Source organism: Miscanthus floridulus, chromosome 13 (genome assembly GCF_019320115.1).
Source record: "Miscanthus floridulus cultivar M001 chromosome 13, ASM1932011v1, whole genome shotgun sequence".
NCBI lineage: Eukaryota > Viridiplantae > Streptophyta > Magnoliopsida > Poales > Poaceae > Miscanthus > Miscanthus floridulus.
Window position 1 is genome coordinate 28937789 of NC_089592.1, and position 17200 is coordinate 28954988.

Below are 17200 nucleotides of genomic sequence, written 5' to 3' on the forward strand. Positions count from 1 at the left end.
AGCAGCAAGGGAAGTAGCAGAATCAGAAGCTAAGGCCCAACAAGAAGTCCTAGAAGTATTGGCCTTAGCAGAAGCAGAAGCTAAGGCCCAACAAGAAGTCCTGGAAGTATTGGCCTTAGAAGTTCATGTCCCAGAAATATCTACACCAGCTAGAAGGTATTGTTGTTCTCTCATTTGTTAATTGTAGCTATTAATTTGACCTGTTAATTGCAGCTGTTAATTTCCCATAGGACATTATTCCCTGAAAATGAACTGAAAATTGAGCCTGCCAAGAAAATGACACCTAGGAAGAAGGAGTTGGCAACTAAAGTGAAGAAAGTGACACTTAAGAAGGAGGCAAGGACAAGTGAGCCTGGCTGGTGTTGTTATGCTAGGACCATGAACTTTGAGAACTTTTGTGTAATATAATTGGCCAAAAACATGTATTTTGCATGGCCTTCTGCAGTATGTAATGAAATGGGCACAAAACAATCAGCATGTAATGCCCCATATTCTGTGTAATGTTTAGGGTAATGGGCAAAGGCCAAAAAAACTCTATAAGTAATGGCCAGAATTTGCCCCCGATGGGTTGTGACAAACAACTAAGTTATGTAATGGACACAATGTGCCCCCTATCTGATCATGTGTTCTATTACTGCCTCTGTGTGTCTCAATTTTTTTTGCTTGGCCACAATGTGCCTTCACTGCCATATGTGTTGTGCCAGTTATTGAAAAAACATTGATAATTGTAAATGCTCATTCATTGAAACAAAATGGACATGACAGATTCATTGAAACATCGGGTTCATTTACTTGTCAAACACATTCCTACATCAGACCATTACAATGGATTTGGCTAAAACACCAAATACAACAATTGCAAGACAAATAATAAAACAATTCATTTTCCACATCATTTTCTCCAGCTTTTTCTCTAGGTCCTTCATACCCTCATCTTTGACAGTTTCAACACCATCTGTTCCTTTTTACAGTTCCTCAATCTCCTCACAGCTGACCCTGATGATCTTCTTAGGAACCAACCCATCAAAATACTCCTTCTGGAACCTATAGAAGCCACATAACTTCGGATTCTGCAAAGAAAGTTTTAGAACACTTAAACCCTAGATTTTAACTCAACCAAACAATGAAAAAAGCACAAACACCATAACAAACCCTATTTCTTGGGCATTTGAAGAAGTTGCGCCCCCTGTTGGGAGAGTCCTGCTGGACGACGCGAAGCTCGATCACACGGCCCACGAACAATCAGGGCACATAATCAACTGAAGCCCAATTTCTTTACCCACCGGATACGCCAACGACTGGGCGAGCATGGAGCTCACATCTCTTTCCTGCCTCCTAGACGCCCTCTGCGACATAGCTTCGGAAGGCGCTAGGACCGCGGGATGAGAGCAGGAGGCGGTGGCGGGCTGGGGAAGAAGGGTGTCGGCGGCGGGGGAACGAAATGAGAGAGGGAGAAGGCGAGGGCGGGCTCGGCGCGACGTAGTGAAGAAATGGCCAGGGGCAGCGATGTCTTTTTGCATGCCCTGCTGACTGTGCGCCAACGTGTCAGGCCGCCGTGGCGTGCCACATGTGCAAATATGGTAAAATCAAACTTTGAACTTGCTAAGTTTATAATTTTCATCCTAGTGATGAGAAACGGACGGTAAATATGTAAATTCCTCCGGCAACACCAATATGCTGGCTGCAGTTGAGGTTGCAGAGGGTCCCCACACACCCGGGATCGGACGGTCCACGCTGCTCGGGGCCCACCCGGCGAGCTTCGAAGCGGCGATGCAGGACAGCAGGAGTGAGCTCACCATGTCACCACACTCTTGCGGGCGCGGGGAGCTTATAAAGCTCAGCGCGCGCGGCGCCGACTCCCTCCCTCCTCTCCCTCGCCAGGCGCACGCGCACGCGCACGCCCCAACACGCCATGGACGCCGCGCGAGCTCGAGCTCCTCTTCCTCCGTCGCTGGCGTGGCTCGCTTTCCTGCTGATCCTCGTTCTGGCGACGACGCCCGGGGTCGGCGCGGCATCGACAGCGGCGCCCGCGAGCGAGGCGGCCGCAGGGTTTGACTGCGGCGGCGCGGCGGCGGCGGCGGCGGCGGCGGCGATCAAGGAGGACGACACGCGCGGGGCGCTGCGCCTCAAGCTCGTGGCGGTGGCGTCCATCCTGGCGTCGGGCGCGGCGGGGGTGCTGGTCCCGCTCCTGGGCCGCTCCGCCTCCGCGCTGCGCCCCGACGGGGACGTCTTCTTTGCCGTCAAGTCGTTCGCCGCGGGGGTCATCCTCGCCACCGGCATGGTGCACATCCTGCCCGCGGCCTTCGACGCGCTCGCGCCCTCGTCCTGCGTCGGTGGCGCCAACAAGGCCGGCGGCGGGTCCTTCCCCTACGCCGGGCTCGTCGCCATGTGCTCCGCCATGGTCACCATGATGGTCGACTCTGTCGCCGCGGGCTACTACCAGCGCTCGCACTTCAAAAAGGCGCGCCCCGTAGATGACGCCGCCGCCGACGCGGCGCCCGGTGGGGACGAGGAGGGCGCCGCCGGGCACGCGGGCCACGTGCACGTGCACACGCACGCGACGCATGGCCACGCGCACGGCCAAGCCCATGATCACGGAGGACACGGCCACGCCGGCCCGCCCTCGCCTCAGGATGCCTCCTCCGTCGCCGTGTCCATCAGGCACAGGGTGATTTCTCAGGTGAACACCTTCCCTTCCCTCAATAGCGGTTCAGAACTTCAGATTGTTTTTAAAGAAGCCACTCCTCTTTTCATGTTTTAATGAAAAACACAAGAGTGAAAAAAAATCTGGTGAAAGTTTCCAATAATCTGGCATGCTAATCATTCAAACATTCCAACTTCGACTGAGACAGGATATATATTAAACAAAAAGATATGACGAGCTACATTGATTTGGCACCAATCATTTCAACAAGAACACACGCCATGCCATGAATGAAGATACAAAAAACGTGTCCTTTTCCCTAAACACAATCCATCAATACCTACTTTGAATCTAGTAGGAGTGAACACAATGATAATAAGAAATAATACATGTCATCTGTCTATAACAAGATGCTCTGATAAATGACGGTAGTAGTTGTTAGCAGTCAAAACTCAAAACTGATTGATTGGGCTGATTGAAACACTACTCTGAATACCAACAGAGTAAAAGAGGCACTACTACTTAGCATAGTGCAGTAGTCCTCATTCTCTACCGTACAAAAGCTCATGTTCTTGGGCTGATTGATTGGAATTGGAATTCAAATCAGTGCTCGTGAATGAAAGAGACAAATCAGTGCATAGCTCTAGCAGTACCCATAGGCTTGTGTACTGTCTCCGTCCGAGGAAGGGGACGCTGTCCCCGCCGTTGGTGCTAAAGGCAGAGAATCCTGCTGCAGACAAGTGGAACAGAACAATGCCTTCTTCCCCAGCCTCACAGTCAAGCCTCCCCTTTGCAGATTCTTCAGCCAACATGGTAGGAGTATTACTCAATCAATAACCATAAGTGAAACTTTGGTGCAGGTTCTGGAGCTGGGAATCCTGGTGCACTCGGTGATCATCGGCGTGTCCCTGGGCGCCTCGCTGAGGCCGTCCACCATCAGGCCCCTCGTTGGAGCTCTCAGCTTCCACCAGTTCTTCGAGGGCATAGGCCTTGGCGGCTGCATTGTTCAGGTATGTAACCTTCTCTGTTTACACTTCACACTGCAGTGAAGAGTGACCATCATTCAGGGAAAGAAATTTAGATGCTTATTAATCAGATACTGAAGGACGCATAGATGGCATGACAGCCATAGGAGGGGATGCCCCACTAACGAAAATGCACAAAAGGTGACAAATAGACCGAGATATTTGTAGTGAAGAGGTTGGGCTTATCTTATCACTACTCACTAGCGACATTGTACCAAGTGAGGAGAGGACCAAGAAGTAGGACCATCAATCATTGATACAATCATGGTTCATAACTCCTAACTGAACAGATACTGCCATTTTCTCAGCATCAGCTTCACGTGCTAACAGTAACAGGTCAAGGGTAACTGAAATTGTTCAGTTTGATGGTGGCTTTTATTGGGTGGGTTTTCAGAACTGGAACTGGTCAGTGACTCGGACACCTTTCATTTTAGGTGCCGATTGAAACGAGCAAATCAGATTTAACCTGTACCTTAACTGGAATCTTATGTTCCAGATTTGCGGCAGAACTATGACGCAAGCTTGAACCCCTTCATTCTTCATCACTCACTAAACAGAAATGGAAAAAAAAAAGAATAAATTCAAATTTGTTATACTAGCGTAACTAATTATAACTTCTTATCACTCCAGGCAAAGTTCAAGGCGAGAGCGACCGTGATCATGGCGACCTTCTTCTCCCTCACCACTCCCATGGGCATCGCGCTGGGGATCGCCATCACTTCCAGCTACAGCAAGCACAGCGCCACCGCCCTCGTCGTCGAGGGGGTCTTCAACGCAGTTGCAGCAGGGATTCTGATCTATATGTCCCTGGTCGATCTCCTAGCAGCAGATTTCAGCAACCCAAGGCTGCAAACAAACATGAAGCTTCAGCTGGCAACGTACATCGCTCTTTTCCTCGGCGCAGGGCTCATGTCATTGCTCGCCAAATGGGCATAGATAGCCAGATACATCTTCAGAGATGCTGAGGCGGACTGTAATTCTCCGCATTGTGGCCGCTAAGGACCCCGGATGCAGTTTATGGCCAGCGGGGTATATTTTGTCGTAGCCACTACACATCAATTTCTGTAGAATCTCCATCAACCAGAATTTTGGTGCACAGAGAGCTGAGAAAGAAGGCCGGGATGTGACCAAGTTCTAGAGTTGAAGGACATTGATTTTTTTTTTATCAAAGGCATTCACCCGGCTTTTATTGAAAGCTTAACGAAAGCGCAAGATCCTGCTGGGAAAACCAGCTTGCAGATTAAGCACTAAACCCTTTAACGAACTCTATAAACTACACATCAAAAGATCTATCATCAGACCTCTAAACCCAAACAGCAAGTTTGAACCATCAACATTCGGACCAACAAAAGCAGACAAAAGACAACCACTCGCCACAGCTACATTGCCACAGTGGCATTAGAAGCAACTAGATTTATCATCTCGTTCGCCACAGGCTTCAGATTGGGCTTCAAGAGCGGACGCCAAGATTTCACCACCATCAACGTCTTGTAAATGATTGCCACCGAGGAAGTCATCGTCTTCTTGTTAAACACCACATCATTGCGCGCCTTCCAGATAGTCCATAACGCCCCTGCACATAGGAACAATGTTACCTGTTGTTTTTTTCCTCTATGTTTTGTCAAGATCTCTAAAAAAACGCTGAACAACTTGTTGGCGACAATGGCCAACTAAGACTTTCACGAAAAAATGACCACAAGAAAACATCAATGGGGGCATTGGAACAGAATATGATCCGATGTTTCAAGTCTATCACAACTGAAACATTCCTCCGGTCCAGACCATTTCTTCTTCTTCAGTTGGACCCCACACTGGATTCTATCATGTATGGCCATCCATAAGAAAATTTTAACCTTCAAAGGAATATTACATTTTCAGATAAGCATCATTTGCACATCTTGAACCCCTCCAAAGGTCATCAAGTTATAAAATGATTTTGCTGAATATTGCTGAGATCTCTCTAAAGTCCAAAACACCTCATCTCTGCCATCTGACAAAGAAACTTCATCTAACAACAACATCAGATTGCTCCATTCTTCCCACAAAATTCCATTCAACTGCCTTCTAAATTCTAAAAACCACTGACCTTCCACCCAGGCCTCTGCCACCTCTAGGTCTTGGCGAACAACAATATGAAACATGTTAGGAAAGGTTACTTTCAGTACACAGTCTCCTAACCAACAATCATGCCAAAACCTTGTTTGCATCCCTGATTTTATCCTAATACACCTTCCCATTTGAAACCACTTTCTGACATCCAACAAAGATTTCCAGAATTGAGAGCCCTTCCTATTTCTGACTTGGAAAATACTTTTGTGGCCCAAATATTTGTTTCTCAATATGTTACAACACAAACTATTATCTCCTCTTTCAAGCTTGTCAATCCATTTACCAAGTAAACAAGTATTCATAACTCTAATGTCCATAAAACCAAGGCCTCCAAACTGCTTTGGCCTATTTAAAGCTTCCCACTTAACCATATGATACTTCCTTTTCTTGCTTATCCCTTCCCAGAAGAATCTAGCTCTAATAGAATCCAACCTGAAAGCATCTAGGCTCCTTGTTGGGTTTCAGTGATTAATGACAATACAAGATTACTATGACTAACGTGTGTTTTGCAGAGGCAATTAAGTTAGGTCATGGTAATGGAGATCAATTGGGCAATCGAGGTGGTCATGCCCCTATGATGGAAATCGTTTCGGTTTTCAAAGGATGGACAACAAGGTTAAGGATGACTAGTTCTAAATGTCGATTGGAGTTGGAGAGGCACTTAGAGTAGTTTAGGACTTTGTTTTTCCTTTGGCCGTACTATTAAGGGGGGTATGGACGGGTAGCTTGACCTAGATGAGTCTAGTGAGTTAGGTGTGGTGCACACTTATTAAAACTAGCACTAGGTAGCTCCACAACAGCCCTATGATCCTATGGAGCAAACTTCATTCACATATGTTCGAGAGTTGGAAGTGAATGGAGGGTCAAATGTTGACCGGACGCTGGCCGCAGGGTTCGGTCAGTTCATTTGATCAAGCAGACAGCGTTCGGTGCGACCGGACGCTAAGTGGTTGAGTGACCGGATGCTGAGGGCCAGTGTCCGGTCGACTCCAGTAAGGTTCCAGAGAAGGAATTCTGCGATTGGACGTGACCGGTCAGTACTGACCGGACCCTGGGGGTTTAGCGTCCGGTCGAGTACAGTAAGGTTCCAGTGAGGGTTTAATGCGACCGGACGCGTCCGGTCAGTGGTGATCGGACCCTGCCAGCGTCCGGTCAACACTTAATCACTGGTGTGCGGGTTGAACTGATCGGAGCGTCCGATCAACATGACCAGAGCGTCCGGTCACTCCGCAGAGGCACATAACGGTTCGTTTTTTAGGCTGCCTTATAAATAGAAGCTCCACTCGCGTGTGGAGTCACTTTTGCTCATTCCAATAGCTGAGAAACACATTTGTGAGTGCCAAGAAGAGCAAGGTCCTAGTGAGGTGATTGAGATTCGTGAATCCAAGAGAGTAGCCTCATTAGTGAATCAAGAGTAGCAAAGTGTGCATCCACCATTCTTATTAGGCTTCGAGTGGTCAAGTGAGAGTTCGTGCATGTTACTCTTGGTGATCGCCATCACCTAGATGGCTTGATGGTGATTGGGAGTTTGGTGATCACCCGGTGGAGCTTGTGGGTGACCCAACTCAAGTTGTGAGCGGTTTTGGGTGATTCACCGCGACGGAGTGTCGAAGAATCAACCTGTAGAGAGCACTTGATCCTTGCGCGGATCAAGGGGGAGCTACACACTTACGCGGGTGCTCCAACGAGGACTAGTGGGGAGTGGTGACTCTCCGATACCTCAGCAAAACATCGCCACGTTCCTCTCTCCCTATTTACTTTGAGCATTTATTTTAAGCAATTTAATACTTGTTTTTACATTCATAGAATTACCATGCTAGAGTAAGTTTGGAACATAGGTTACAAGTCCTTTGTGCGTTAGATAGATAGAAACACTTTTCTAGGCACAAGGGGTTAATTGAGCTAATCGTAGTATTTAATTATTGCAAGAAAATTTAGAATTAGCCCAATTCACCCCCCTCTTGGGCATCTTGATCCTTTCACAACCTTTGAAAATTGCCTTCATATAACTGATACACACCCATCGTGTACATGGGTAAGCTAGACAGACAAGAATCAATCAAAATAGATTTTCCCCCTGATGACAGATACTCACATTGCCAAGTTCCCAGTCTTTTCTCTGTCTTCTCACAAACATAACTCATTTGTGCTTTTGATATCTTATGACAACTAACCGACATTCCTAGATATTTCATCGGAAGAACTCCACTTTTACATCCCAACATCTATGCTGCAACATTCATCTCCACTGCAGACAATCCTACTGAGAAAATCTCACTTTTCTCAAAGTTTATCTTCATTCCTGACATAGCCTCATAGCAAGATATAATTACTCTAACATTTCACAAAATTTGTAAATCAAACTGCAGGAGCAGAACAGTATCATCAGCGTACTGTAAGTGTGTTAACCCTCCTTCAACTAAGTGTGGTACAAGCCCCTTAATCATCCCAGCAGCACAGGCTCTCGATAACATAGCAGAAAGGGCATCTGCTACAAGGTTAAACAACAGTGGAGACAATGGATCACCCTGTCTAAGTCCGTTGAAGCTTCTAAAATAGTCCCCTCTTTCACCATTCAGATCAATGCACATCTTTCCCCCTCTAACAACCTTATTCATCCATTTAATCCATTTCATATCAAACCCTTTTCTATGAAGAAGTTCCTCTAAAAAATTCCAATTAACTCTATCATACGCTTTTTCAAAATCCAACTTGATGATAACCCACTTGTTTTTGTATCCTTAAGTTCATGCATCACCTCCTGCAGGATCACCACTCCCTCTAAAATATTTCTTCTAGGTATAAAAGCTATTTGAAAAGTACTCACCACCCTACCAACCACTGATGAGAGCCTTACAGTGAGAGTTTTGGTGATAATCTTGTATATTACATTTAAAAGGCAAATCAGTCTAAATTGTTTGACACTATTTGTCGGTTTAACCTTAGGTAACAGAATAATAACTCCATAGTTTAGTCTACACAGCTCCAACTGCCCATCATATAATCTATCTAGCATTTCTTTGATATCCCCTCTTATCATATTCCAAAAAGCTTTGAAAAAATCTATTGAAAAACCATCCGGGCCTGGAGCTGTATTATTTTTCATCTCCTTAATCACCACATCAAGTTCTTCTAAAGAGAAGGGTCTAGTCAAAAACTCGTTCTCTTCTTACTGAATTTGCTGATAACTCGGCCAAAGATCCCTGTCCAAATGCATATCAGCCACCTCTTCACTCCCAAACAATTTTTTATAGGACTCCGTAATGTGATCTCTAAGGCTGCCAGGCTCAACCACTTCTTGACCATTCACCTCCAGCATTGAAATATGCATTTTTCTTCTCCTGCCATTAGCACATTTGTGAAAGTAGCTAGAATTTGAGTCACTAGCCAACAACCATTTCTCATCACCTCTTCTTTGCCATTGTAACTCTTCTTCTAACAGCATCTGGTTAAAAAGTTTGATCCAAAGCATATCTTTCCTCCCACTCCAAATGAGCCAGTTCCCTTTCCTCACTCCAATCATCCAATATGGCAATTCTTCTAATAATTTCTTCCTTCTGTTTTCTTCTCTGGCTATCCAGATTCTGACCCTAGCCTTTTATAGCTCTCCTCAACTTACTTGAAATCACATGCCAATGATCTAAAGGATCATATTTAAACCTTGAAGGCCATTTATCTCTCACCCATTCTCTGAACCCCTCCTGTTGGAGCCAATGTGCACTAAATCTGAAATAAAATTGCTGACCTAGCGCATTGCCTCCCGTATCCACTATAAGAGGGTTATGATCTGATCCTAGCCTCAGACCAGTTACCACCGACATCAGAGTAAACTTATCTTCCTAAGCATTCGACACCAAAACTCTATCTAGAACACACATAATCAGAGGATTTTGTCTGTTTGTCTAGGTAAAACGACTTCTAGTCCTGTGAAGTTCCCTGAGAGCTGTATTATTGATCATTTCATTAAATGCCTCCATCATCTGAACATGCACATTTCCATTAGATTTTTCCTCAATTCTTCTCACCAAATTAAAATCTCTGCCCAAAATCATAGGGCATTCCACCGACTGAACTTTAGCTTGAATCTCTTCCAAGAACTCTAACTTTCTATTATCATGAGCAGGGCCATATACATTGAAAATCACCCACTAAAAACCATCAGCCTTCATGGTAAGATTGAAATATTGGTAAAAATTACCCACATCTTTAGCTATAACTATAGCCAGCTCTTTATCCACACCCATGAGCAAACCACCTGAATGTCCAGAACAAGGCAACCAGGACCAAAACATATCCTTCTAGCCAGCGAACCTCTCTAACTCTCTATTTCTAAAAGAAGACTTAATGGTTTCCTGTAAGCAGATGCAATCAAAAGAATGTTTATTAACTAATTCTAAAAGCAACTTCCTCCTCCCTGCATTTCCTAGACCTCTAATATTCTAATACAGAATCTTCATCCTTGATCTCTATGAGATAATTTATTCACTGTATCAGCACCACCCCCCATCAACTCTAACACCTGGGGGCTCAAATCCACAGAACTCTCAATCTCCAAAGGAACTCTAATAATTGTATCATTTGGGATCACAGAACTCGACTCAATCTTTTGCTTAGTTTTTTGCAAAGCAATGAGAGCATCTTCCTTAGCTTGTATCAAAGAAATGTTTACAATTCTAGAAGCCTCATCTTGCCCCAATGAGAAACCACATACTCTAGCCATAGAATCTAAGGAGCAAGTATCAGTAGAACAAGAAGGTGAGGGAATGGATTTAGTACCTTTTGCATCAGCTGTCCTAGCTTTTAGTTTATCTTGAATTGCTCCTTTTTTCCTCTTGAATTCTCGAACTGTGCCTGGTATTGAAATCAACCAGGGCACTCTTAACTGGCTGAAGTTTGGAAACCCCATATGATTCCTCTTCTAAAAGAGATGTCTGACCCCCATTAGATGACACCACATTTTCAAGTACCAAATCACCCTGCTGATTTAGACTAGCAGCTAAATCATGCATATCCTGAAAAATGTCAGATTTGGTCATCAACCTCTGATAATCATCTATATCATCATTAGGTCCCTGAGTATTCATCTCTAATTCTTCAACAAGTGGACCAGTACTTTCAGAACTACCCATAACAACCTGCCTTTGATGACTAGAAGAACCAGACCCATATTTCTGACTAGTATCACCAGGTGTAGGTTTGCCTGATTCCAGCCATCCATGGCTATCCTATGATTCTGGGCCTTCTTCATCAGTAACATCATCTTCTTCTTCATTAGGATCATCGTCTGGCTTGGATGGGGGATAATTCTGGAGCTTGTCTGAAAAATATCAAGTTATCTTCCTACCCTTCTTGTTAATAAACACTTCAGATGTCCCACCTATCTTGTTAGGATTACGGCATGACACCTTTACCCACACCGCTTTCCATTGCAGAGACGGTACATGCACCTCCTCTAGGTCACCCACCAACCTAGCCAGCTCCATAACAACAAACTCAGTTCTAGCAAATTTTGGAATGCCAATAGCTTTAACCCACACAGACTGAAGAACCTAAAACACCTCCAGATCCATATCTGACTCCTCAACCACAGCCACAATGTTAGACGTGATAAACTTGATTTTTTTCATCTTGATTAGCAGATTCAAAGCCACTTTGGAAGGTAGGTTCACCAGAAATTCACTCCCCGAGATGCGCTTGACATCCCAATCCCAATTCGAATCCATCAGATATTGCAATTCAGTCTTAACTCTAAACTTAGTACCCCTTCCTTCCAAAATTGACACAATAGCTCTAATCGGACCCTCTGTTTCAGGTTTAGCTTCAGCCTTAGGCTCAGGTAAATCTAGAGCATAAAAGATTTGACCAGGCATACCATACGCACAAAGATGCAAACCCTTGTTCGATTTCATCAAGGGACACTGATTGGACTTATGACCTGACTCTCGACAACTATAACAGAACGGTGGTTTCATGCAGGTAGAATGATGGTGACCATAATCATTGCAATTAAAACATTTCATAGCAAGACCTGAAGACTGACATGCACTCGAACCCCAATTCTGCTGAACATTGTACCCCTTCCTCCGATCTTCAATCTTGTGACGCAGATCTTCTACAGTCATCTGACGCACATCTCGCTCCTCAGCCTGATCCCCCATCCTCTTGCGATTCTGGACCTCACACTGCTCCTGACCTCGAAACTACTGACGACCCTGCTTTGACTCCTAGTACCCTTGATCTTGAGCAAATCGTAGATCCCGCCCCTCTCGAGCCTGGGAATCCCATCCTTCACGCCTGGATCACTGAAATCCATCATGGCTACTGCGCCCATCTCTAAATCTCTCCCCATCTTTAGTATCTCTAAACCTATCTCCATCTCTAACTTCCCGACTTTGCTGCCTCTTATCCATGGTGACCTCAACGAATGACCGTCCGTCCGTCGTGTTAGGACGGACACGGCGGAGAAACTTCGCCTGAGCCCCAAATCTCCTGATGTCCCTCACACTCGTCGGAAAACGCTCTGTGGCTGGATCCCAAACCCTAGCAGAGGCAACCCAGACCCAAGGCGAGGCGGACTTAACAATGCGACTACGACTGCGGCTGTGGCTTCGACTGGGCGAAGGGGTATAAGAATGAGCGAACAGGTCGTCAATAGACGGGCCTAACTGGGCTGGCCCAACTAAGCTTTCCTTTTCCTCAGCCTTGGCCTGTTGCATCTTCTTCCCCCCAGTCTTCACCCGGACAGCACTGTCAATGGTTCTTCGAGCTTGAGACCCCAACAATGGCATCGAACTCACTTTTGTGCGCATCACTGGCGGCTGCAACTCTTGAACAATTTGCTCTATTGACTTCTATACCTCTCCACCACCCAAAGCAGTATCCGATTTATTACTCCATGAGAAATGGATTGGCAAGTTCCCAATTGCAATCGAATTCGAATCCACCGCAGCAACTGGAGGTAACTTGCCATGACGAAGGCGCTCAACTCTATCCAAATCACTCAACTGCGAATGTTTAGGTAACCCGAATGCTACTTTTGGAGATCTCTGCTTAGAACTCAAAGGCGGAAAACGATCAAAACTCAACCAATCCTCCAAATCCACCTCTAACTCCTTCCGACTGTTTACGCCTGCCCTCTGAGAACTCTGCTGAGAAATCGAGTATGGCGGAAAAGCTAGAGTAAGCCTGCGATTCCTCATGAATGATGCACCAAATCTACACTCAACTTTCTGGAATGTTCTGACCACCGCGACCACACCTCTCGACACACCACAAGGAAACGAGAAATACCTCAGGCGCCTGCGAAATCCGCACCGATGCCCCGCTAGTTCCTCACCGTTGCTCAGCAGACACCGCTGGATGTGCTCCCCTCCACCTCCTCAAAATGATTGCAATCGCTCCAACCTCGAACCAACACGCGCAGATCTGCGGCTCCGGTGACGGTCCCCCTCACGAGCGGAGCGGAGATGAGCAGAGGCGGAGAGGCAGAGAGGTGGGCGGAGGCGGAGAGGTGAGCGGAGGCGGAGAGGCGGAGAGGTGAGCGGAGGCGGAGAGGTGAGCGGAGGCGGAGAGGCGGAGAGGTGGGCGGAGGCGGAGAGGTCTGCATATGATTCGACCTTGAAGGACACTGATAGAGAAGTCAAAATGTGAATCTTGCATAATGGTGTTCTCCCATGAGGATGCCAACCAAATAGGTGTAGTAATATACAAGAATGGAGTGGTGGTGGAGAATAGTTGTTCTTGAATCATCTTTGGGGCTAAATATCTGTAGAAGGGAAGACTTCATTTCCTTTTGGAGGGAACGGCAATGTATATAATTGTTATCCCGGTTCCTCCTTTCTGCTGGATCAAACTTCCATGGAAATTTGTTCATTGAAGAATCAGTCTATGCCCAAGAATGGTACTATTCCCCTGATAGGTGTGACTGTTGATTGAGAAAGTGAAATTTGAATTGAAGATTTTTTTTCCTTCAACCTTCATATTTCCTAGATAGAAGTGATTTAAAGTTGAAGAATTCAAACCTCGGCTTCAAACTTTTCCATACAATAATTATTGTACCTTTTGTGGCTGTCATGTTGGCTCTGTCCTCCAGGAAAATGACAGTTTCCACATATGATGCCCTTGTACGAAGGTACTGAGAGTTTAAGTTGTTATGGAAAATGACAGGTTCCAAACATATGCCCTTGGTAGAACCTGAAACACGGCACTGAGAGTTTAAGTTGTTATTACACTACACCGAAAGGTTTGATTTGATTGTGCATCGTTAGCGGTATGATGCTGTATTACGTAGACATTTAGCCGTTGACAGGTATGTCGTTGATGCATAGATTCCATTCTCTGTAGAATTGACTGAAGAAGTGAATATGTGCAAAGGGAGTTGGGGGCCGTCCAAGCTGAGATCAGAAGACAGAGATACGCAGAACCTGAGGAAGAGGCAACTGGCGTGGGCTGCCTGCCTCCTTGCAGAGCCAATGGTTATTAACAGAGGTGAACAGAACAGGATGCTTCCGCACATTTTTAATCTGCTTTTGCCAGAACTTTTTCCCCTTTGGAGCGAAAATTTTGCAAGATTTGAATCCGTACGTAACGCCTCTCTCAAGATGTTGTTGGTTTTCCAGTTGGCGTCCACTAAATTCCGTGTTTTACGACACTGGAATTTTACCGGAGCCGGCCTAACGTGGAACAGTGCACTCCAAGCAATAAACAAAGAAGATAAACAGAGTTAGGCAGGACTAAAGTTTAGAAGCTGTCGTAAGGGTGTTCGGATACTAATAAAAAAATAAATTATAGAATCCGTCAGTAGTCCGTGAGACAAATTTATTAAGCTTAATTTATCCGTCATTAGCACATGTTTACCACATTGTCAAATCATGGACTAATTAGACTTAAAAAAATTTGTCTCACAAAACGGTCTCAATCTGTGCATTTAGTTTCGTAAATAGTCAATATTTAATACTCCATGCATGTGTGGAGTCTGAGTTGCGTAAAACAGTCGCAAAAAAGGATGCTTCCGACTGGTGGAGTCCGAGTTTTGTATGGTTCAGGTGGCCTGCGTGCCTATACCTGTGGCCTTCGGCCTTATACCAGGTAGATTAGACTGAATTTTATTATGGAGTTTGTTCCCCGTCAAGCCGCCGCTCAAGAAACCCTAGATGGTGATCCCATCAGGTTCTTCGTATTGAAGATTATCTCCGGATGGTGATCTCGTCCTATACTTCATGGTGGCTGCTTTTTTGGCGTGCCATGTCAGATATATTCGTTAAACGAAGGGGTATGGACCTACGGTGAACCAGTTAAAAAGTTTAGGGACCCAAAAATGCAATTTAAAAGTTGATGGAGCTGGATGACATACCACCAAAAGTTAATAGACCAAAAAATGCAGTTTAAAAGTTGATGGACCTAGATGACACACCACCAAAAGTTAATAGATCCAAAAATATAGTTTAAAAGTTGATGGACCTAGATGACACATCACCAAAAATTAATGTACCTACGGTGCATTTAACTCTCTATATATATATACATCTAATTGTTCAAAATGTCAGGATCAATGCCCTTTTAAGTGAGTACCCAAGATGATAGTCCACTAGGGACTATTAAATTGGACACATCTCTTAATCCGTCATCCCGGTACACCTCCCATATGATGTACTAAAAGGCCCGCCTTCATCCAAGATCAGCCAAAGAGAGAGAATACACCACAACCATGCATAGGTTACCTTACAAGTTCAAGTACTTAAGTTTACAAGCCTTGGTTCACATACTTAGTTCATAACACATGTGACACATCACATGTTCACATCGAGGTCTAGCGGAAATCTTTTAACACAACATAGTTATGATAACTGATGCATGGGAGTGCCACATCCACACATTTACGACACATGAACCCCTTCACCACTCCTGACCCGGCGGGGACTCGGGAGTGTAGAAGAAACCATGTATAGGAGCTATGTTACCTGCAAAACTCAAGATCATACAGGGTGAGTACTCAATTATACTCTGTAGGACTTATCCAATATAATACACAAGGATTATGCATTGGGTAGTAGCAAAGAATGTGTTGTTTTTGCATAAAAGCATTTGAATTATGAATAAACAAATGTATCCTAAGAACGTAGCAGTTGCACGCATAGCATAGGTAAATGAATTAAGCAATTAGCAAGTTGGAGCTTGATCTTCCACGAGTCCTGAATTCCAAACCAACTCTAATCCGCATCTAGAAGTTAGAACTTATTGTCTTCAAATAAATACTCTGCAGAGGGATACAAATTAACCCCACTAGAAACAAGGGATATCGTCCATATGTCCCGTCGGTACATAAGGGATACCTCGATGTTTCAACCTTTCCCCAACACGGCCAAGATGTTCACAAAAGGTTCGACAGGTTCCCGGTTAATGCTACCACCATCTAATCGGCGCCACCTTCTTGCCAGTTTTTGAACAAATTGGTCACAATCAGTTACTTGGCTTGTCACTCCCATAAACGACAAGTAGTCTGTACAATTTTATGTTCGTAACTCGTTACCACGGATACATGGTCCTTAATCGGTTAGCGAGCTATGTCATCCAAGAATCACCCCCTTTTGCCATGACCCAAGCCCTCGCTGACCATTCAACATCCTTTGTTCACCATTGGTCAAGTTTTAGATCATTCTCCATTAATGCTGCTTAGTGGACAAGCATGCCTAACATCGCACGAGTAATGAGAAACCCATCATTAGCTCGACTCTAGGATTGTAAGCATTCTTAGCATAATTAATAAAGAAATTCAAGCAATGGTTGAGTGTTGTGGCATCATCAAGGTGTGATAGCTCAAATAGGTAACTCATGGTTAATCTAGTCATATAGTAACATATCAATGCAATAGATAACCATAGTGCATTATGCATTTATCAAAGCATAGGGATGCATAGGGTCCTGCCTTGAGCGTTGTCGTTAGGATCGTCGAGTTCCACCGCTCGAGGTTCCTCCTCAACCACGGCTTCCTTGTGAATCTCGTCACCTATATATGCATGATGCTTGATGCATAAAGTAAATGACATGGTAAGCTATGTTGTGATGTTGATTAATTAGCATTAGATGATACATATTAAGTGTTTGAGTGTGGCATCATTGTGCTGTCGGTCTGAGTTATCGGACAGTCCGGTGTAACTATCGGACAATCCGCTGATTTAGGGACTTAGTGAAATCATAACACTGGGAACATCAGACTCTCTGCGGCTAGGCACGGACTCTCCAGTGCGAAGTCTGAGTTCTCGAGAAAACTGTGCTGCTCTCGGCTATAAATCATCGGAGCGTTCCTGCACGGACTCTCCAGTACCAAGTCTGAGTTCTCGGGAAAACTGTACTGCTCTCGGCTATAAATCATCGGAGCGTTCCGTCAAGGTGACGGACCATTCATCATATTAGGTCTATAGGG

At 45.0% G+C, this 17200-nt stretch overlaps 1 protein-coding gene and 1 pseudogene across 1 annotated transcript; one reads left to right on the forward strand and one right to left on the reverse strand.

Moving 5' to 3' along the window:
* Positions 1-1855: 1855 nt before the first annotated feature.
* Positions 1856-4875, forward strand: LOC136500787 (zinc transporter 4-like). Its single transcript, XM_066496215.1, has 3 exons — positions 1856-2680; positions 3505-3654; positions 4300-4875. Exons 1-3 carry the CDS (start codon positions 1913-1915, stop codon positions 4603-4605), a joined length of 1224 nt encoding a protein of 407 aa, XP_066352312.1. The 5' UTR covers positions 1856-1912; the 3' UTR covers positions 4606-4875.
* A 5708-nt stretch (positions 4876-10583) lies between these two features.
* LOC136499658 (uncharacterized) lies at positions 10584-12566 on the reverse strand (annotated as a pseudogene).
* Positions 12567-17200: the final 4634 nt, after the last annotated feature.

Excerpts from the sequence above, each read along its gene's own strand:
- LOC136500787 (XM_066496215.1), top strand. The coding sequence starts at position 1,913 with ATGGACGCCGCGCGAGCTCGAGCTCCTCTTCCTCCGTCGCTGGCGTGG. Across the intron at positions 2,681-3,504 it reads GGCACAGGGTGATTTCTCAG|GTTCTGGAGCTGGGAATCCT; the intron begins GTGAACACCTTC and ends ACTTTGGTGCAG. Across the intron at positions 3,655-4,299 it reads TTGGCGGCTGCATTGTTCAG|GCAAAGTTCAAGGCGAGAGC; the intron begins GTATGTAACCTT and ends TTATCACTCCAG.